The 22,490-nt window shown below is 37.7% G+C and overlaps 1 protein-coding gene across 1 annotated transcript in view; it reads right to left on the bottom strand.

Annotated features, from left to right (window-relative positions):
* gpc6a (glypican 6a) overlaps positions 1–22,490 on the bottom strand; it is a 274,767-nt gene that overhangs the window by 41,957 nt on the left and 210,320 nt on the right. Inside the window, exon 6 of the mRNA XM_041791791.1 lies at positions 18,374–18,517. Coding sequence (XP_041647725.1) covers positions 18,374–18,517 — 144 coding nt within the window. The remainder of the gene's footprint in view (positions 1–18,373; positions 18,518–22,490) is intronic.

Below are 22,490 nucleotides of genomic sequence, written 5' to 3'. Positions count from 1 at the left end.
CAAGTTATCAGTTTTTCCTTTTGGGGACACTGGCAGGAAATAATGGTGATAACAATGGCATTTAGCAGGAAACGTCTAGCCAAGGCTACATGACAGAGTGAAGGGAACTGCTGCTAAATAATACTGCACACAAAGATGTAAACATTTTCAGGCTTGATTGTCTCAGCCAGGCTTATGATTTGAGCTGACTTCCAGATGATTGAAATGATAGGTTTCAGAGGGTGCTACTGGCTCTCATTACTTGAGCTGTAATCTCTAATCCCATTGGCTACTGTCTAATGAAGATATCCTAACTCCTAAGGCTCATAGGGACATTTTATAGTAACACTTTATAATAACAACACACTTTTAGCATTGATAACGCACTGGTGAATAATGTACTTGTCATTTGTAAATCATTTTTAAATTTTAATTAACTAATCTTATATCCTTACAAACTGCTATACTGATGCACAGAGCAATAGTACAGCATTTGCTTATCATTAGTAAATATTTAAGATATTATTACAAAGCGTTATTAGATACTTACATGATTATAAACACACTAAAAAAGCTTTAGGTTCTATGTCAAAGGCTGCAATTTTTTCCAGCTGTTAGCACCCACAAAATAAGTCCAAAACACACTGGTGCTGGACATTCACCATGTATCATATGGCACGCCTCAATTGGCGTCCATAGCACACAGACAGCAGCGCCTCAATGGTCAAACTTCCCACTAGCCTAGCCACTGCAGGGCCAGGTGCTTAATACCAGAGCCAAAATTCCGCATGGGGCTCACCTCCCCGCCTCACTGGGTATGTGATAAAACAATAAGAGCAGTGGTATTAATTCTAAACCTTGAATAAAAGATGGCGCTTAATTTCTTTTCCTGTGCTCTCGGACAGAGCTGCTACTACAGCAGCCGAGATAGAAAAAAAAAACTTTAGTTTGAGAGTGTCTTTTACCAGCATCTGTCATCGCTAGGTTAGAAAAGTTGTCTTCTGCATTTCCTCATAGTACTTCCAAAGTTCTGTAATTTTCTGTGCACTGGGTGCTGCTTTAGCTCAAATGGTAGAGCAAAGGACAAAGGCTAATGTCCTCAACACACTGGTCCTGGGATCAGTTTTTGGTCTCAGTGCTGTTTGGGGCATGTCTTTCCCCCCTCTCTTTTTCTTCACATATATCCTGTCTCTCTTTGACTGTTCAGTCTAAATAAAGGAAAAACATTGACCAACAGGTCTACTGACGAGTAAAAGATTTTGTCTGGTCAGTTAGAGAGAGCTGACATTGAAAGTGCAGAGCTGTTCCAGAAGTTATACAACTTTCAACTGAGAATGCTGAGACTGGACTTGATTGATTTTGTATTGGTATTTGTATTAAAAATAAGAACTTCAAGATGAAAAAAAAGACCCTGTGGACACAGACCCTTACTGATGCACAAGTAAAGTATTCACAACACCAAATCTAGCCAAACCTGACTCTATACTGATGCATAACTAGTGTTTAATAATGTGAAATTATTATAAAATGTTTGCCATTTTGCCAGTATTTCCTTTTTTGTGCACTGGTCGCTGATTATAATCTAACAAGTAACTTGAAAGCAAAAAGGAGTTTGAGTTAGAGTTAGGAAACAACACCCTATAGGCTATTGCAAGCTTTACTTGTATGCCTCTTATTCAGATAAATACAAAACTGATGCTACAGTCTTTTACCCGTTCAAAGGAAATGACAATAGAATTCTGGCTGATAGTGTAACAAAGCCTCAAACCCTGACAATTGAAAAGTAACGCCAATGTAGAAGTATGAAGAAGATGTTAAGAGCATGCTAAAAAATGTCTTAGGGGTGTACATCATTTCTCTACTGATTAAAAACTGTACATGAAAGATCTATGAAGCATTGGTTTTGACTATGTCAAGGATAAGGCTTTTACATTACAAGGGGCATGGCTGATCTGACAGACACGTAAGCACATTGTGTTTGACAGAAAGTTAAGACCCACCTCAAGTCCACAGCTTATCTGCTTACTGACCTAAAATAAGGTAGAGTCAGTATTTCTGATATGGCGATTGCCAGCGTTTGGCTTAAAAATGTCTCCCCAGAAACCAATAGGTGATGTCACAAAGACTACGTCCATGACTCCTATAACCTTTGGGTACTAAATAGACTAAAAACAGAAACCAGAAGACTTAATGGAACCAGAAATGTCTGTATTTGTCTTTGGTATAAAATCAGAAACAAATCCTAAGGACAAGTTCCAAAAATAGAGAGCTGTAAAAGTCTGCATGAGCTTGCCAAGTGAGCTCAGCAGAGGAACAGGAACCTTCAAACAACAGAAAATCACGATGGCTTGTAATTTACCACAAAATCTCCCTGTAGGAGAAGCATACTGTGCCGATCTCCCAAACAGCCGTCCAGCACAATAGGTGTCTAGCGCTCTTTATCTTTTTCAGCAGGAACAGGCACACTGACACTGAGTGCAGCAAGCTTGCTTTCCTTCCAATTTTCTATCTATTATGTGTTTCTGTGAGAGATTGGAGCATTGAAATCCAAGACAATCACGTCCGAGGGGAATACTTTACTACTAAGTGCATTGTTTGTGATGCACCAGATCGTATGTGCACTCCTAGTTCAGCCAAGCATGAAAAGCACTTCCAAGAAACACCGTTTCATGCAAAGAGCACCGACACATAAAAGATGTAAAAGTTCAAACTACTCTTAATAAACTGTGGGGAAGTGAAGCGATAAGTACAGCGCTGAAGCTGCCTTTAAACACTGTGATGTTGGAGGGTGGCCCCATTGATCTGTTGTGTCTGTCCACGTCCATTAATCCCAACTCATTTTCACAGACAGGTCTCTGTTGAGTGAGCACGGCTGATTACACATCAGTCTCTGTCAGCTTTCCATCTTTTCTGACGGACAGAATCGCCTCTCGATGGACGGATTCATCGCCCTCTATTAAGCCATGGAGGTGACCGGTGAGACAACTCAGTTCACAGCACCCCATTAATTCAAACTCATCATAACAGGTGTCAAGTGAAAGTAAAAAATAGCCAAAGAAAAAACAGGGGGGAAATGTTTAAGGCACTACAGCGCCATTGTTAATTGAATTTACACTCAAAAGTTATTTTGTACTGTAACACTGCAGAAACACTGACTAAACACCCCTGAACCTAAATCCACCTACAGAACAGAGATGGGCAATTTAAGTCATTTCTATATTTAAATGCTCTGTTTACAGTATGAACAAATTATTATTACTTCCAAATTATTTATAAATATTTTCTTTTACTGTTAAAGAAACATGTTGGGCGTAGACTCCCCCTGAGCTAGGCTTGTATTCCCCACACCCATCTCTATTCACATGTAGTAACAACCACAAATTAGGCCTTGGCATTGATGCGCTTTCCTCACACATTGTTTCTCCTTTCGTACTTGTTGTTCCTAGACGCTTCCACTTCTATAATATGACATACAGCTGATTATGGAATATCCAGCAGGGATGAAAATTTCATGAACAGTCTTATTGCAAAGGTGGCTTCCATCACAGTACCAAATCTGAAGACACTGAGCTCTTCAGAATTTAGTATCACAAATGTTTGCAAATGGAGACTACATGGCTAGGTGCTCTATTTATGCACTTGTGGCAACAGGTCTGAATGAAAAACCTAAATACAATACCTAACGTGTGGCTTAATACTTTTGTCCATACAGTGTACCCGCAAATCCTTTTATAGAACATGGGACATGTCATATTCCATAGCATCGTCTCATTTGTAACTGAAGCACTGTACGGGCTAATGCTAAGAAATGCAGATGTTTCAGTTTAAAATTTTACCAAGTTAACTGGTGACTTTACACCAAATGAGATGTTAAAAATGGAGATTACTTGGGATTACCTCCCTTCCATTTTAGTTTTAGATTGAATAGACATCCGATGAGCATATTTTGACATTTTGATTAAAGAATATAAAGGTGTTTGTGTGAACACCAGTAGACCTGTTGCTCTGTGACCAATCAACCTTTTTCCTATAATGTATTATAGTTAAAACAGTTCCGCGAAAGTCAAGCAAACGCTTGATTTCAGTTATTGCTGCCAAAGGTGGCACAACCAGTTATTAGGTTCAGGGGGCAATTACTTTTTCACACAGGGCCAGATAGGTTTGAATTTTTTTCCCCCCTTAAGAAATTAAATCATCATTTAAACACTGCATTTTCTATTTACTTGGGTTGTCTTTGTGAAACATAAAAATTGATTTGATGATCTAAAACATTTAAGTGTGATAAAAATGCAAAAAATGTCAGGAATCAGAAAGGGGGCAAATATTTTTTCACGGCACTGTAGATGTCAAGGCTTTTGTATGCTCTCCAAGATGACAGTTCAGACTCTGATTTCAAGCCTTCTAATGCCACAAAAACCAATGGAAGCACACACCATTGTACAGGTACATCTCAAAAAATTAGAATATCATAAAAAAGTTCAATATTTTTTGTCCCTCATTTCTGAAAGTGAAACCCATATTGTAGACTGATTACACATGAAGTAAAATATATCAAGCCTTTATTTTTCGAAATTTTGATGGCTTACAGATGATGAAAACCCAAAATTCAGTGTCTCGGAAAATTAGAATATTACATAAGATCAATTAAAAAAAGGATATTTTAAACAGAAATGTCAGGTTTCTGAAAGGTATTTTCATTTCTATGCAGTCAATACTTGGGCCTCCTTTTGGATGAATTACTGCATCAATGCAGCATGGCATTGAAGCAATCAGCCTGTGGCACTGCTCAGGTGTAATGGAAGCCCAGGCTTTGATCATTTTTTTATTGATCTTATGTAATATTCTAATTTTCTGAGACACTAAATTTTGGGTTTTCATTATCTGTAAGCCATAATCATCAACATTTCAAGAAATAAAGGCTTGAAGTCTTTTACTGTATGTGTAATGAGTCTATATAATATATGGGTTTCGATTTCTGAAATGAGTGACAAAAAATATTGAACTTTTTCATGATATTCAAATTTTTTGAGATGCACATGTATAAGCAAGCTTCTCTGCTCTAGTTTTACCACAATCATGTGTGCCAAAAGGGAGAGCAAATAGTGTGATGTGTGAACACTGCCTGTCTCTGCTGGCTCCTCCTTGTCCTGTGTTTAAGCATCAAACTAGTGGTTTTATAACATGCAGGCTTTACAGCACATCTTTCAGGGGAACAAGTTATTACCTGCGCCAAGGAGGTTATATGATTGGGTGGGTTTGTTTGTTTGTTAGCTTGTTAGTTTGTTCGTTTGTTAGCAACATAACGAATTTTTAATGAAAATTTCAGGAAATGTCAGAAATAGCATAAGGAAGAACTGATTAAATTTTGGGAGTGATCCAGATCACCGTCTGGATTCAGGAAATTTTTTAAAGGATTCTGTACTATTGGGAGATAGGGCTAATGGCAAAGGTCTGTGCTGTTACCACTTCACACCAGGAGATGGCGGATATAAGTGACTTCAATCCCAGCAGCATTTTGGGTGTGTTTCTATTTAAAGTTTTGGAGTTTATAGAGTTTGAAAGACGCACGCCCGGTCGAGTAGACGAGTCGAATTGTAGCGAGAATACTCACAATACTGGGAGGAATAGAGGAATATTCACCCTCTGCCATGACTTCCAGTCATCCAGTGAGACCATGAGTGAGACTGTCAGTGCATCCATTGGCACCAGCAGGCAGTGCTTCTGCCATGACAGTCCACCCGTAGTGAAGCCAATGCTTTGCCTCACTGTGTTTCCACCCCACTGGGGAGGGAGTAATCGGCGAATGCCGTGGTGGGGGGCACATGGGGACGGATCCAGGAATTTTTTAAAGGATTCTTCACTATTGGGAGATAGGGCTGATGGAGGAGGTCTGCGCTCTCCGAGTGTTTTTCTAGTTCCGTCTGCTATCAGGCTGTTAAAGCTTGATAGAAGTCAATTGGAATGAAAAACTGTTGTAACTTTATTTCTTGTTCTTCAGTTTAACCACATAGTTGCTTATATCATCATTCTTTTACTGATTAACCTTGCAAAGCCAATGGATTGGCTAAATTCCATGCCAGTCATAAGGCAGAGTCATCTTATGAAGATTCAAAAAGAGTGCATAGCAATCTCAAAGCTTCATGTTTGGTCTGAGAATGTACGGACCAATCAGTTTAACTTGATAATACAAGTAGCTTTGGGTGAGGTTTGGTTTTACTGCAAGCCTGTAAACAACGGATGCTAATACTAATAGATCACACCATTAGCAAAGTTATACAGACACAACAGGTTTACTGGCTAATACAAGTTCTTTAATCCATTTGGGTGACTGTAGCTCAGGAGGTAGTCAGTCATAAGTTAAGAGAATTCATTTCATCTATCAAACTTACACAAAAGTTTATTCCATCACCAGTTTTACATCTTTTCAAACTATTATTGTGTACCCTATACGTGATTTGATCAAAATTCCATGAGTTAATTTCTTAGACCAAGTTGTTTGCAACACTGTGGACAGTTTTCAGAATAGCTTTAATAATTTAAACATGCCCTGTTAAACTTTGAAAAGCAATGCTGAGAGAAATTCAGCTTGTTTACTTGAATTCAGAGGAAGACCCATGGGTAGAGGAAAGACAGGGGTTAAGAAAAGTGCATGCTGGATGTTTATTAATAATAATACAGCAATTCTGTATTCTTCACTGTCATTTCATGATGATATACTGCACTTAAAGTTCTTGAGATAGATTATTTGGTCATTTACACTTGCAAACCATATTAAAAACAAGGAAAAATGTTAGGCCATAAAAGGAAAGGTTATTCATGTTTAAAAAAACTGATGAGGTAGATTTAGCATGAAAACTGTGGTTCAAAACACAGCCTGGTGGATCATGAGTTCCAGTTTCTTTGTGAAGCTGTGTCTCTTTCATTAACCAGCACAGGTACTTAAGTTCTGACACCACACAGAACAAACTTTGTTTTTTCTCAAGATCTTTGTCAGCACAAAGTAAAACAGAGTATAGAAACCCTAACAGCTCTCCCACCCCGTGGTTCTTTCTCCTGCTGAAACATTAACTCAGCATGCCCAGTATACTGAATTAGCCTGCCAGTGCGATTAACTGGTCTTAACATTTGTTCTTCTTTTTGCCTGCTGATCTGCACAGAAATTGCAGCGATTTACTAGAACCACTACAGAGAGGAGATCTGCAGTACACGCCAGCATTCCATAAGAGCTGTAACTGGATCCATTTTACTGCATGACTCATGGATTTCACCAGTTTGGCTGTGTTGCCATCGGTCATAATTGGCAGATGTGTCTGCAATGGCACTGGGCGGAGTGATTTCTCAATGACTGATTATCTGGCAAGAAGGAACTTTTCATATGGGAATAGTGACTCTACCCCCCTTTGGAAGCCAAGGGATGTTAAGCTCTGGGTTTGTTCCCATGCATTCAAATTCACAGCCTGTTCCACTAAATCTCCATAAAACCCTTTAGTCCTCTCCGTATAGCACGGCTACAATAACAAATGGACACTGAAGTATAGATATGTGGTGCCTTTCAAAGCTGAATTACTATGATTGATTGAAGAAATAAAATGCTGATCATTTCTTTCACACTTTTTCCTCCCGGAGAAAAATAGTCATTGCCAGATCGTTTCCTGGCCCCGGCACGCTGCTAAACAACGTGAAATGGAGCGTGGAGAAAGGCCTGGCCACTGCTAATGACTGATTTACTTTCTCTCCAACTGCATCCCCATTTCAACTGTGTTCAACAACAAACAAACCCATTAGAGAGGCTCAAAATATTTAGAAATTGGTCAAATAAATCAGTGATGGAGTTCCCTCAGGGTATCCGTCACATTTTTTTTCAGCAGGCATTTGTGTAATGGGGAAACTGACTGCAATGTCCTTTGAGAAATGTTGATCTAAGTTGGCGGGGAACAAAGTCGTTTCTTTTAGAATCCTGTCATCAGACATCTGCTTATCATTGGCTCAATGAATCAACACATACACACAAGTTGGGGACTTTTTGAAACATCCTTTAGAAATTAAACTGGAATGTGAAACACATGTGGCTGAGAACAATGAAACACTATCATTTATCTCTGGTGCACTGAGAAATCTAATCAGATTTATTTATTTCTTAATAAAGGCTTGTGTCCTCCTAGGGTAGAAGGAAACATTACTTGCAGCTAAAAGCTAACATGTAAAAGTAAGGAAGGTTATAACAAAGTTAAGTTCATCCTAAAGCATGAACAACATCAAGTTGCCAAAAGAGGTACATCTGAAATTTTCAAAGCACTTTTTACTGGTATATAAGGCACCATGAAATATAAGTCAAGATGAAAAAAAATTAGAAAAAGTGATGCCTATACACCAGATTTTACAATAAACATTGATACCTCAATGTGACCTACAAAGCCAAGTAAGGCCATCAACACAAAGACTATTGCTCAAATAGTTTTAAAATCTGTCAAAGGTAGATAAAGTAAAGGAAAGTAAAAGTACAAGTCTATACATCTACTCAAATAAAAGTTTAAAAGTATCAAATTTGAAATTTACTTGAAGTGCTCAGTACTAAGTAGCTACTAATGAGTTGTACAGTAAAATATGAACTTTCCTTATTGGCAAGCACAACAGGTGAATATATCTGAAACCAGGTTGTTCAGTTAAAGTCACACCCCTATAATAAAGTAAAATACACAGCAAAATTTACAAGGTTGGTTTAACCCATATCGAGTTAAATTTTAAGGTTTAAAAGTATCTGTATTGGTCCACAGGTAAACTATTGAATATTTCACATTATGACAGTAACTCTTAAAAATCTGTGGCAGGGTGGGTCTTTGAACAAAGCAGATCGTCAACCTCATGGCAAGGCAATGCATACTAATACGCTTTTCGCATCTTAAGTCACAGGCGGAGTCCCTAACTCAGTGGAGAACTTCACTCATGGTGCAAATGTATCTGACAACAAAAACAACATAAATCCACCAGACACATGACCGAAAGAAACCCCGGCAGGAATCACTGGACTACATCCAAACACAACTCAACACATAAATACACTCTGCCTTGGGGGCATGATGGGAACTCTGCTCACATATTCCCCCAGATTTGAAATTGCAATGGGTAGAGCTCAGATAAACTGACTCTACAGAGTTGAACTAACACTGGTGGATCAATACTGACAAATAGCTCCAACATTGAAGACCATTTCTCTTCTCATCAGAAGGGAGTTAAAATTACAATTGAGAATTAAAACAAACTCTGAAATGTTTTAACACTGAAATAGCAACACTCCAGTTTTGGCTGATGTGGAAGCATCCTCTCTGTGTTTGCTACTAAGTAGTCAACAGAGGTGGAAAAACAACAGACTTATGTACTTGTACTTATGTTCTTATATACTCAAGTAAAAATAAAATGACTCTGGTTAAAACTTACTTAAGTAGAAGTAAACAAACTGTTATCAAAGTGTACCCATAAAAGTACAAGCAACCAAAAAACACTGAGTTATTTCCACCCTGATGTCTGAAAACACCATTGGCAGCTGTATAGCAGGTGAATGCATGATGATGAATCAGGCATTATTTTTTTTCATGGTGATTCTTGTTGGTTGACTTTTAAAATAAAGCAGGATATGATTTTAGGGCAGTAAACACCCTTAAAGTGAATAAATAAAAAAATATTATAAATGGTTCCTAACAGGACAAGTAAAGGGGACAAATGAAAAAATAATTTTCTAAGGTATTTTTCCACACATGCACTATATTTAGGTATCTGAAGTATCTACTGACCCACAAATTGTAAAATAAGCCAACCAAGTCCTTCTTTAATGGTAATCCCAGGTCAGAAAATGTGAAATCTGATGGTCCATTTTTTAGTTCAGTCAAGTCTGAACCAAAGTTGGGGAACAAATGTTAACCACTGCAATTTCCAAAATCCTGTCACTACACTTACGTAAGTGTGACAAAATTCAACAATATGACCAATGCCAGTCACTAACACTTTCTTTACACACATGTAGGGTGGTGCAGTAGTTAAAAGAAGAGAGAAAACTGGCATTGAAGTGAAATCCCCCCCCCCCAACACACACACAATTTTGCAGAAAAAAGTCCGTTTTTATGCACAATGAAGAAGGAAAACCCTGCATATTCACAAAGATTGTAATACATTATAGGTTGCTGCTTCATGAACAGTAGATTTGAGGATTAAAATATAATCAAGCTGCTTTATTTGCCAGTGCAGTAAAGGTCGGACATGTTTGACCTTTAGGGTTAAGCAGAGTGTTTGAAAGAAGGGTTACATTTTCAAAGTTGGTGATAAATTTATAGCTAGTATATAAATGACAACATTAAAGTCTCTGTTATCTACCACTAAGAATTGTAGTGTTTATATCTGTCTGAACAAAAGACATCGTACACACAACTTCCAAGAAAACAACAGTAAACTAAAGCTTAAATTCTCTCAATCTGAGCCAGACTACTCTGTGCGCCTCTAAGTAAATCTTTTCTTTGAATCAGAAGGCAAAGCTGCTTAGTTTCAGCAATGACTCAGCACCACAGAAAGACAGATTAAACTGTAAAAACTGTAGGGCCAAACCATTAATATACATTAAACAGGACCAGACAGTGAAATGGGACTCAGTTGTATGGGTGATGGTCCGGTAGTTTCCATTACATTAAGAAGCCCACACAAAGCAAAATAAACCAGGACAGTCATAAATCAAAGTGTGTTTCATAAACAGCTCAAATCCAGCAGATCCACTCCTGTTTACAGTGTTTGTGGCACATGTGAAGCTACCAGACAGTGTTACATAAGTCAGCTAGGGGACTCATTACAACCAAAACCAACCAAAGACTTCTGTCAGCTGTCTTGGTTAAGCAAAGAGCTGGAGAAGAAAGATGATTTGACAGTGTGGCTCTTCTGTTCTAATTTGAGATACAGATGACACTGGGCTCTTAGAGATGTATTTACACAGATCAGCTGCAAACAGACCAGGATTGAACAGGTTAAAAAGGAAAACACTCTACTATGTACTAATGACTTAGCATAACAATCAATCATAAGCCTTAGGATATCCCAGTCATATCAATTTAACCCTGCAGTCTCTAGAGACATTCAATGGTTTGACCTAGAAAGAATCAACAAGGCCATTGATGACACATATCACTAGTGTGAAAGCTAAGAACTGTCACTATTATTACTGTCTGACCCCATAAGTTCAAAGCCAATATATATGAAAGAAAATGTGCATCTATGTACAGGATTATATGGAATTACTGATAACCAGTCTGACCTTTATATCAGGGTTCCTGATACTGTTTTGATTTCCAAAAAGGCTGAATCTTTGTTTCCTGAATCTTTGTGTTGCAGTTGTTACCCTTTGTTTCCACTTACATGTGTGAGTGATGACCATGTATCTGAAAATGTACGAATGATGCCTCCTTAAATGCAAGTAAATGTATAAATAAACAAGTATGTAAATATATTTCAAATTGCCAAGATGATTGACATGACTTCATATCACTAATAAATCATGCTATATTTCATATCAAACTAATGAATTGGATAATATTCAATGTCAAGCTGATAAATGCATGGCCTGTTGTAGACTGTTAGCTAGTTAGAGGCTTGTTCACTAAGCTAGCACATTGTCTCTAAAATCCACTGGAAAATACTGGATTTATATGGATGGGAGGAGATTTCCAGGCAGGAATAAATGGACTCCTAGTTGGGTTAGTCTCCAGTACTTGAGACTGTTCGGACCGACTGCATCCAACTCTTTAACAGTGGTGGTCTAATGTTCGCATTCGCTGTGCGACTGAAATATTTATGACTGATACGCAACGTTCAGGAGAAAAATCTAGATGGGCAGTGACAAATGCCAAAAAGTTTCCTTTAAAAGTCCTGTTTACATGTTTTTCAAGCAAATAAAGTGAGCAGTGAAAAAATAAATGGCCTATTCACCATCGGCTATAGTGATGGGAATTTAAGCTCTTTTTAGTGATCTGGATCATTTGACCCAACTTAGTAAGAATCAGTGCTTTGACCCATGATTGATGTATGTGCATTTAATGTACTGAAATCATTCATTATAATAAAACCAAAGTGTTGACTCTGGCTCTCATGGTTCACATAGAAGAGCCACCATTTAAAACCAGTTTGTCTGCAGACAGCTAGTTGGATGGACTCAGATATTTCCTGCTCGCTCTTTTATCATACATGTGGATGACGTATCAGAGAGGCTTTCCTGTCGTAGTCATGGTGATTTCAGACTGGTTTCACAACTCAAAAATAAGGTCAGGCTATGCTTGAAAGCACACAGTGTGTGCCTGGCTATAGGTAAAAGCCAGGTGCAGGATGTCCCCTTTATTCTATGGAAAACACCCCACCCTCTGGATGTTTAATAAACATCCTGGGAAAGTCAACAGCATAAACACAGATAATACAAGCCTATAGTATGGTAAAAGCCAGGGGCGGTCATGGTTTGGTTTGTACCCTGGCTTTAGGGTCGCATTTCAAAACGAGTTGGCTCAAAAGGAAAAAACAATAGAGGTCCCTGATGCTAAATTTTAGGTATCTCTAATTCATTTTTAAATGTCAGAAGTGCAATGGTTTACAGTTTGTTCCATCTAGTGTTTAAAATGTGATACTTGGCATAGGCTGTAGAGTACTAACTTTATACCCAAAAGAGGAAAACAAAACTAAACGATGAAAAATAAAAAGAGACCCAAAAATCAACAACATCTATTGATGTGAAAATATAAAACATAATGTAAAATAAAAGATGTGCCTTTAGTAGCAATAATTTAAAGCAATAAATAGCTTTTACTACGAAGGGAGGTCAAGCCATCTGTTGTTAGAGTAACAGCCTGTGCAGCGGTAATACATGCTCAGTGTCACACCTGCATCCTGGGTGTTTTTAAGTTGCTGTGTGTTCAGTGTTTTGTATGTTGTAGCTTTTAACTAAGCTGACATGCCAGATTGACTGTTTCACATATTCATGACTTGAGAAATGTCTCACATCCATCTGAGAAACACTCAATACATGGTGTTTGGGAGGGGCAAGGCCTTTAAAAACTCAGACAGAGACTGGGTGAATATAATGTCTGTCTCATTCATTACAGGCCAATCAGAGCAACAAAAACATAAACATACACACTGCCACAAATCAACAATTAGATCTTCTATTTCTAACATCCATCTAACTTTCTGCTTCATGTTTACTCTTGCTGTCATGTCTGTGTTTGTTGTGCTTCCTCCTTTGGTTAGCTTGCTTCCTGATTGGCTATCATTTATATTTACGGTCTCAAGTCAGATCAGCTCTGATGGTTTTCCCAGCAGATCAGAGAGGGAGAGATCCCTCATTACACTATCGGTCAAGACAACCTTTAACACCATCCAAAAATTACCTTTTGCTTGGATCTCATTGTGTGCATCCTGCTCAACGTGCAGATTCCTTCATATTTCAATTTGCAACCAGTAATTCAGAGAGAGTCATCTCTGTTTTTATAAAATGCAACAGCTTGTCCAAAGTGTTATCCCAGCATGCTCTGAGAGGAAGGTGAGGAAACACCCTGAACTCATCGGCAATAAGAGTTAATATGCAAACATATGCAGAGTACACCTTGAGGCAAATTAGTTTAAGACGGTAAATCTGAGCTGCATGTCTATGAATGATGGGAAATAGCTGCAGGAAACCCAAAACGAATTATGCAAAAACAACAAGAGGAACAATGGTAGGAATTCAAACGCACAACCAAATTTCTGCAATAAAAGTCCTCACCACGATGCCGCCAGTTAAATTTATGTTTGCGCGAGTAAACAGTGGTGGGAAAAACTGACCTCAGCTTAGTTTCTCACCACACCAGAAGACCTAAAATATTTCAGCCAAAGTAAGTAAACAGCCAAGTCACAAACAAGCAATCTATCAACTTTGAATAATGTTGAGAAGTGGAGCTTTATGGGCAGCTTGATTAAAACACCACAAGACAGATGAGTTGGTGAGAAGAAGAGGAGGAATGAAATGCTTACACTGTGTTGCATTGTCCTCCACACAGCCCTCTGGGAGCAGCAGAGAAATGAAGAAGAAAGAGATTTAATTGGACATCAGAGAAACAGGAAGAGAGAGAGGGAAGGGGCAAAAGCATGTCTTTTAGTTAGTGAAGCAAAAAGTTAAATGATAAATGGTGCTGCTGGAATAATCCATCCACCAGCCTCGGCTCACTGTGACATTTAGTACCCCAAACTTTTTTAGTCATAATTTAATTTCCTGCTTTCTTTAAAATTTGCCACCATCAGATCTGATCAATGCAAAAGATGTAGACCTGTAAACAGAGTGCGTAGCACTGATATGTGTTGATTTTCCGTGTTAGGTGCTTCTCACATTTACACAATGAAATGCTGCCTCTGAGAAGGATGAGTAAGCCTTACCCTGAGCAACCCAGCCCACTTTTCTTAGAAGATATTTTCCTCATACAAGAAGTTGGCCTGAGAGCGAGTGATTAAACATGAATTATTAATCATAACCTGTGGATTTTCTGCAAATGTGGTGATGCCTTTCACTGACTTGTTTCTCCTTACACACTTTTTGTCCATGAATATGTAACGAACAAAGAGGTTTATCTTTTAAAACAAAGCCTCTGTTTAAGGATATGCTGAATTAAAGACTGACATTTTTGGAATAATGTGACCTTGCTTCACACAGTGTTTTAATTAAACAACTAAATTCTTGACAAGACAGAACTTATGAAAGCACAGCACACTGCACAGCTTTTAATCTGCTTGTGTGCTTCTGCATATTCATTTCCCATTCTAATCCCGTCAAACAACTTACACTGCAGAAGATTATCAAATCTGCCTTTTATTCAAAAGAACAATAATGCATTTAATAAATGGATTTGTCAATTGGAGAGAGGATTACATAAGTGGCTGTTGAATGGATTGGTCAAAGTACAGTTTAGTGACATAAAAAACATGACTTCATAACAAAATCCTTGGCTTGGTACGTTGTAATTACTGCTATGAAATTTTGCTCAGTGCAGGTTTTTGCACTAAAGATGCACTGATGTTAAAAGTGTGATATGTAGAATTTTAACACTGAAATACCTTCACTAATGAAACACTAAGCTGGCTGGTAAGTTAGTTAGGTATCTAGATTACCTCAAAAATTGCAAGCATTATTCAAAGCCAGGGAAATTTTTACTGTCTAAGCCCAGTTCAGACCAAAAACTGTGATGAGTTGAAACTCACAAGTGGAACCTTCTTAAAGCCTGTCAAAAAACACTTTGCCAGCTCTGTCTTATTATAACTGAGATATCTGCAGGCATTTTTTTATTTTCCATGAACAGCCTTCAATTTCTCATGTTTCAGTGAGTATAGCACCGAAAATCCTGTTTACTTACATGGCTCCAACTACACTGTAAAACCCCTAATTTAAAACTCATGCAAACCTATTGCCTTAAAAAAAAGGTAAAATAACTTTTGACCTCAGTAAAGTAAACCAGATTTTTTTGTGTTCCATTTACACACATTTTTTGAATGTTGTGCACTCACACTAGAGTTTAAGTAAGTTAAGATACTTCGAAATAAAAACTTAAAAATCTAAGTCAAATGTACAAATGACTTAGTGAAGAGAAAAATTAATATCCAACTAATTTCCCTTATTTCTATCACAACCTTTAATCTAAAACAAATATGCCATTCAAGGTAGGCCAACTTAAGTGACTAAAAGTGAGAATAACTGAAAGGAGCACATTGAACCTGGACATCCTCCTCCATCAAGTTCAGCATTACATCCATTGTGTATTGTGGACACTCCCCTCTGGTGGGACTTCTCTAACTGAGTCAGTAACTTCACCCATGGTGCAAAAGTTCCTAGTGCCCAAATACAATCTGGGAAAACTCTGCAGATTATAAGATAATTTTCAAACAATTTGAGTAAAATAACAAAAATATTTACAGTGATTGAGTGCTGTTTACTTAAAACTAAAAATGTCTCCAGTCAATTTAGAAAAATAGAAGTGAAGCAGCTATTTTGGATTTTCAAGTTATGCCACGTTTTTTTTGTTTCTTAAAAACCTTTGGCTGTTCTGTCTTACAGTGCTGGACAGTTGTGTGGTTTCTCCACTACAAGTTAATGCATGATTTATCCTGTCTACTACATTATCAAGAACAGCCAAGAAACAGAAGTTTGTCATGCTCTACCCAGTTCATTTTGTCGACTAAGACTATAACTAAAAATGTTCTTCAACACACTTTATTCCATGAGAAAGACTAGACTAAGACTAGCCAAAACTAGATTTTTGATGACTACAACTGCCAAAAGTAAGTTCAGTTTCATCAAGATGTCTACAGTGAGACTTCAATGAAATGTAAATTTTTAGTTTTATTCAGACATTCAAAAGTCCATGACATTTCTCCAGTGTGGGTGATATCTGTCAAAATACAATACATCTGCATCTCTTCTGCCTCTCAGCTGTAGAAAGCAGGGACCCCAGGTTTAGCAGAGTGCATACAACACACTACCATGATTTGGTGTCAGATTCAGGAAATAGAATAAATGCTTGGACTAAGTAAAAACTAAAATGTAAGGGTGTCTTACAGACTAAAACGAGACTGAAATGTTTTTGAGTTTAGACTAAAATTACAAAGGGTAGACTAAAATGTGGCTAAAACTAAAAGGTATTTCATCAAAAGACTAAGAGTGAAACTAAAATTAAAAAGTAGCTGTTCAAATTAACACTGCTCTGGTCATGTGTGCAAAAATAAACACAATTATTTAGGATTTTTACCATCTAACAAAGCTGCAGACTTCTAGCAATCAGAGCAAGTATGCAATTTTAGGCCTTACAATACCAAGGCCTTACCTCATCATTTCAGAAACATTGGTAGAACAGAAATTTTGCATTGTCCTCCTCACTTTTGTTTAAAGTGTGGGCAAACTTTGCTCGAGCACATACTTTTTCTTAATTTGGTTAGTGCCACCTATTGGACAGTTAATTAGCAAATTGGCAGCTAAGCCCTTAGGTGTTACTTGGTTACTTGAAGTTGACTTTAACTGAAATAACAGTTAGTAAGCATGACTTGATAAAATCTAGTAAGAAGTACATTTGCTTAATAACCAGTTAAAAATAACTTTGTGTGAGTCTAGAACACTATCGGGGTTTACAGTGTACCTACACACTGAGTAGAGTATCTACTATGCTCTATGAGTACAGGTATTAGTATCCGTGCTGACCATTTCTTATTAGGATGTTTTTGACAGTTTACTGCTTTATACAATGTATGCCTAGAATGATGATTTGTCCTTTCTACATATTCAAAATAGATTTTTAAAATAAAAACATGACATCATACATTAATTGGGATATTTACAAGGCTCTTGCTTCAGGAACAGGCATCTAGAGGGAGATGATGCTCAGCTGCAGGCTGTTTGTAGGATTCATTGATCAGAGATGTGGCTTTTGTGTTAACATGCAGTCAAATTTAGGAGCTCTGTGCTGCTATATACAGAAGCTTGACACAGACAACCTCCCACACCATGTTTCAGTGGCGTGAGGTGGTGCAATGAATCTTTTTATAGCCTCAATTAATGTCTCAGGATCTTTCATCCTCTTAAAGTGGGCGGATGTTGGATCTGTTTTACCCTTTTGAGATAGATTCTCAGAGCAGCATTTATTCTAGGAAAAGGAATTTGTTTCTAGTGATTAGGTACATTTAGTAAACCCTTTTAAGGCTTTTTTCTCCTTTTTTGCAGCATTACCACTCCAAGGGATTTTTTTCTCTTGACAAGTGTGTGGATAAGACTCTGTATTTCTGACATCTCTGTGACCTCTTGCATAAAAGCTGAAATATTTGATCCCTGAGTAGAGTCTGGTATGGGGTCTACACTATCTACATGAGCGGGGATTTGCAAAGATTTTTTCTTGGAATCTTTCAGGGCATCGTTTTTCTCTTGGCTTTTGGACCTGAGCCGTGGTAAGTTGGCCTTAAGCTCCGTACGTCTCCACCGAGCCTGCCCAAGACAGTAATATTGCAAAAATTCTTCTGTGAAGGTCTGAAAATCTGTTGAGCTGAGAAAGGAAAGTGTTTAGCCTCATTAGCTGGCAGAATATAGATTTCTGATTTAGCCTTAATTAGGCATCATAGCGAGAGTGTAAAATAAGACTTTTATTTTGGGAAAGTATTGGATGTCTTACACAAATGATTTGACCTAAGATGGTCCCAAGATATCTCTCCATGAAACCTATCCTTAAACACCTCATTTATATCTGACTAAGTGGATTATTTTTCTTCATTCTTTTTCCTTTTAACACAGTAAATGCAAGCCGTTTTAAACATTGGTGTATTTCATATTGGTGCTTTCACTTTATCATGATCATCTCTTTACTGAACTTACCAGTCTATCGAGACTTGTTCCAGCTGCTGTAGTTGGTCTCTCTTCAGGGGTGAAGGGTCTGAATCGAGCACTGAACACGTCTGAGATGCCCCGAGCAGATCTGCCTATTCCTGATGGCTTTGGTTGGCCACATCCTTGAAAAACCTGGGATAGACAGAGACGTACAATTAAAAGGGTTTTATATCATTACTTTGATAGTTCTTCTTGAGCGTTAGGTGTGAGTTCATCTTAACCTGGCTATCCCTAGTGCAAAGCTGCATGTGTTCCTCACTCTGCTGAGCTTACATGTATCTATATGTCAGTAAAATACACCTCCAATTAGGTTCTACAGAGGTTGTAGTCTGCCTATACAACTGACAGATCTCCCTTGAAAAGCCTGTGTCAATTTGCTCACAGCATGAGATCTGATGTGTGATCTCAGTCAGAAAACCATAAAGAGCTGGTCTGGAATCAATGCTGTCTATCAGTGCTGGCCCCACCTTTCACAGGAGGTGTCAGATTGGTGGCAAAAAATAAAATAATCCTTGATATGTTGTTACTGGACTGCAAGAGAGAGATGGTGTTTCAGTCTTTGTTATCCTTGCAATGGCTGTTAGAACAAAAGAGTCCTGATGAAAGCATTTTTGTTTGGTTTTCATTAATATAGTCAAAGGATTGCTCACTGAACTGATACTATTATCTTAATTTTATTTGGTACAGGTTTACACTTCATTTTCTTTAATGCAACTTATCCAACTGTGATCTTTTTGGTTGGCATGTCTGTGGCTATGAAGTGTTTTTTTTTTTTTTTTTTTTTTTTTTAAATAAAAGACAACAGCTGGGAATAAATGTTGACTTGGTGTATCAATTTACGGTACCACTTTATTTGAATAGGCCCTAATTACCTAGTCATTGTATAGTGATAAGTGTTAACTTTCTGGTAATTAGTGGGCATTTTATCAAGTATTAACTAGAGAATAATAAGGAAGTGTTTACCAAATAATAATGTATTCATTATTAATAAGTTACTCATAATATTGTGGCAATTCTCAGGTAATTAGGTGGTATTTTGACCTAACCCTAACCCTCTGACCCTTACCCTAAGCCTAAAAATTACTAGGAAGATATACAGGACCGGTTCACTTAAACTCAGTGGGCCAAAAAAAAAAAAAAGAAAAAAAAAAAAATCCTGAAAAATTATCAAGCAATTTATGTTGAAAATTCTTATCTAATTTCTAAGAAACTTCTTGGTAAAATACCGCCTAATTACCAGAGAACTGCCACAATACTATCAAGGTTACTGTTAGGGGTTGGGGTTGTAGCGTTACAGTTAGGGTAAAATGCCACCTAACTACCAGAGAATTACCGCAATATTACAAGGGTTAGAGTAGGGTTAGAGTTAGAAATAGGATAAGGGGTTAGGGGATTTAGGTTAAGGTAAAATGCCACCTTATTACATCAGAACTATCACAACATTACAAGGGTTAGAGTTAGGGTAAAATACCATCTAATTACCAAAGAACTGCAGCAATATTAGAAGGGTAAGAGTTAGGGTTAGAGTTAGAAATACGATAAGGGGTTAGGGCTCAGGGTTAGGAGATTCGGGTTAGGGTAAAATAACATCTAATTACCAGAGAACCATCACAATATTATGATGGTTAAAGTTTTGGTTAGGGTTAGGAGGTTAAGGTTAGGGTAAAATACCACCCAATTACGAAGAATCGCCACATTATTACGAGGAATTTCTAGATAATCAGCAGATTGTTAATACTTAATACTACCTGATATTACCGTATTTCTGAGTTATTACTCAGTAAAATGCCAAGTTATTACCGCCTTATTCTTGTGAAATTATTGAATTAATAACACTTATTACTGTTAAGGTACTTAATAGGGACCACCAAAAAAGTGTTACCCAATTATCTTTATCAAACATCATTATTGTTGTTCCTGCCTTTGTAGTAACTGTTTCATCCTCTTCTTTAATGACCCTTCACACGTGACTACTGCAACTCGTGTCTGCGTCTGTTTCTGACGATGGGCACAGCTGAAAAATGGAGCTGATTCAGGGGATGTTTGGCAACCAGCATGCATAAATGCACATGCAGTTTACAGCAAGTATAGCTTTGTAGTAAGGAAGCCCTAAAAGGACATGCTGCCATTCAGAGGCAGGACAGTGAACAGAGTCAGATACTAAGGAGAAAGAGAGTGGGGACATGTGGAAAAGGAGCCACAGGCCGGACAAACACAATCACTATGACTACTGGCAACCCACAGCTTCATACATTTGATTTTAGTCCTTTAATGCTTATAATAAGTTTATTTCTCTTGTGATTCTGACTTGTCTGTCTTGCTATGTAGGATAACAATTCTTGTGCTTGTGAGTTAGTTTCAGTGTTTTTCTCAACATCTTGAGAAATCAACTCATTACCATGGGAAATCAGTGTTGTAATCACCAAAAACAAGATCAATATGTCAAGATCTTGGGAAAAACCTGAAATGTATTTGTAACTGAAGGTAAACAGAGTATAATGCATGTCTTCTCAGGGCTTCCAAGGAAATTAGATATCCTGTCATGGTCAGTGTTTCCAGACTTGCAAAATATTTTGACTGAAGATAGAATTTCTAAAATCAGTGAAAATATTCAGCATTTCTGAACCGCTGGGTTACACAAAGGAAACAATTACTCATAAATTGCTCATCTATTTCATAGGAGAAACCAGATTTTCTAAAAGATAACATTTAAATATTACCCTGAAATACAGATAGAAGTTTGATTGTTAGAAGAAACTAAAACTGAATTTCAGATCTGTTATTAGTTGATCCTTGGAATAATCAATGTGCAGTTCGCGGTGGTTCATTGTGAGAATAAATAGTTTTCAGATGGCTCAGACTCTACAGGCTCTAAGGGCCCAAACAAAGCCCCTCATTATTATTCCTCTCTGTCCGTGTGCCGGCCCCTGGCTCTGCTCGGTGTGTGATGGAGCACTCTAATGTGCTACATGGCTGTCAAGACAAGAGGCTGTCTCTTCTCTAATGTTTGTCAATTCTTCACTATGATTACAATTCCACTATCCTGTACATCACACACACAAACTGATTTTCCACAGGTTGGTACAGCAGGAATGAGAGAACAATGCCTCATGGCCCTGAGATAGGAAAAAGAATTATTGCTCAAATGTGAATGTTGGGAAAGATTGTAATCTCAGAGCAATCAGTCACAAGCTAGCAGGAATGGGGCGTCATGATCACAGACAATGGCTAAAAGTTGTAAATCCCATCCCTCCTGATATGAAAAAGGTGATATTTTATTCAAAGTGACCTTTGTAATGCTGTCACACAGACATGCCAGCATTCACTGAAGGATCAGAGGAAGAAGGACAATGATTAAGCTTCTTTAGATGAGAGCAGGAGTACAAAACTATTCTTTTAGATAACATCCTGAAGGTGCTGGCTTTAATATTAAACTTTTAAACTTTGTGATGAGAAAATTTTACTCTCAAGAGACGAAAGAGGAAGTCAGTTGTTTCTCTTTGATGACAAAATAAAAAAAAAAACACCTTTATACGAAGATAAGTTTGAATATATTTGAGCAAAAACCATGAAGTCCAGAGATCCAGTCTGTTATTCCAAATATGGTACGGTTCACAGGCAGAGCCAGAGGGCGGCTTAAAGGGCTTACACCCCCAAATGTTTCCTCAAAAGATCTTAATCTTTAGAGTTGGTGCAAAGTATGTTTCTGCTGAGTGTTGTGATGGAAAAAGAAATGTATGATAAACAAACAAACCCTGCTGATCACAACATGGAAATTTCATTCTCTTAGCCAAACCAACACAAACAAAACAATAATGAAGCGCATTCCCAGCTATAAGCAGGCTTGCCTACAGAATTGGCTGTGCCCCTGAAAAACCCTCCCCAGTTGTGATTTATTGATGATTTCAGCTCACATGTGTTGGATCAGTTACATTGGTGCTTGAATCCTGACGAACAGTGAGATCATTCTGGAGCTGAAATGTGTCAAGTTATTATTGGATTCTGATGCTGAAATTATTTAAATGTGCCACTTTTTAACCTTGTTTCACCACTTTTCTGCCCATTTGTCAAACTTTTTCTAACCTTATTTTAAACAATTTTCACC

Source organism: Cheilinus undulatus, linkage group 1, assembly GCF_018320785.1.
Source record: "Cheilinus undulatus linkage group 1, ASM1832078v1, whole genome shotgun sequence".
Classification (NCBI taxonomy): domain Eukaryota; kingdom Metazoa; phylum Chordata; class Actinopteri; order Labriformes; family Labridae; genus Cheilinus; species Cheilinus undulatus.
Note: the sequence above shows the minus strand (reverse complement) of the source record. Positions and strands in the feature narration are given on the sequence as shown.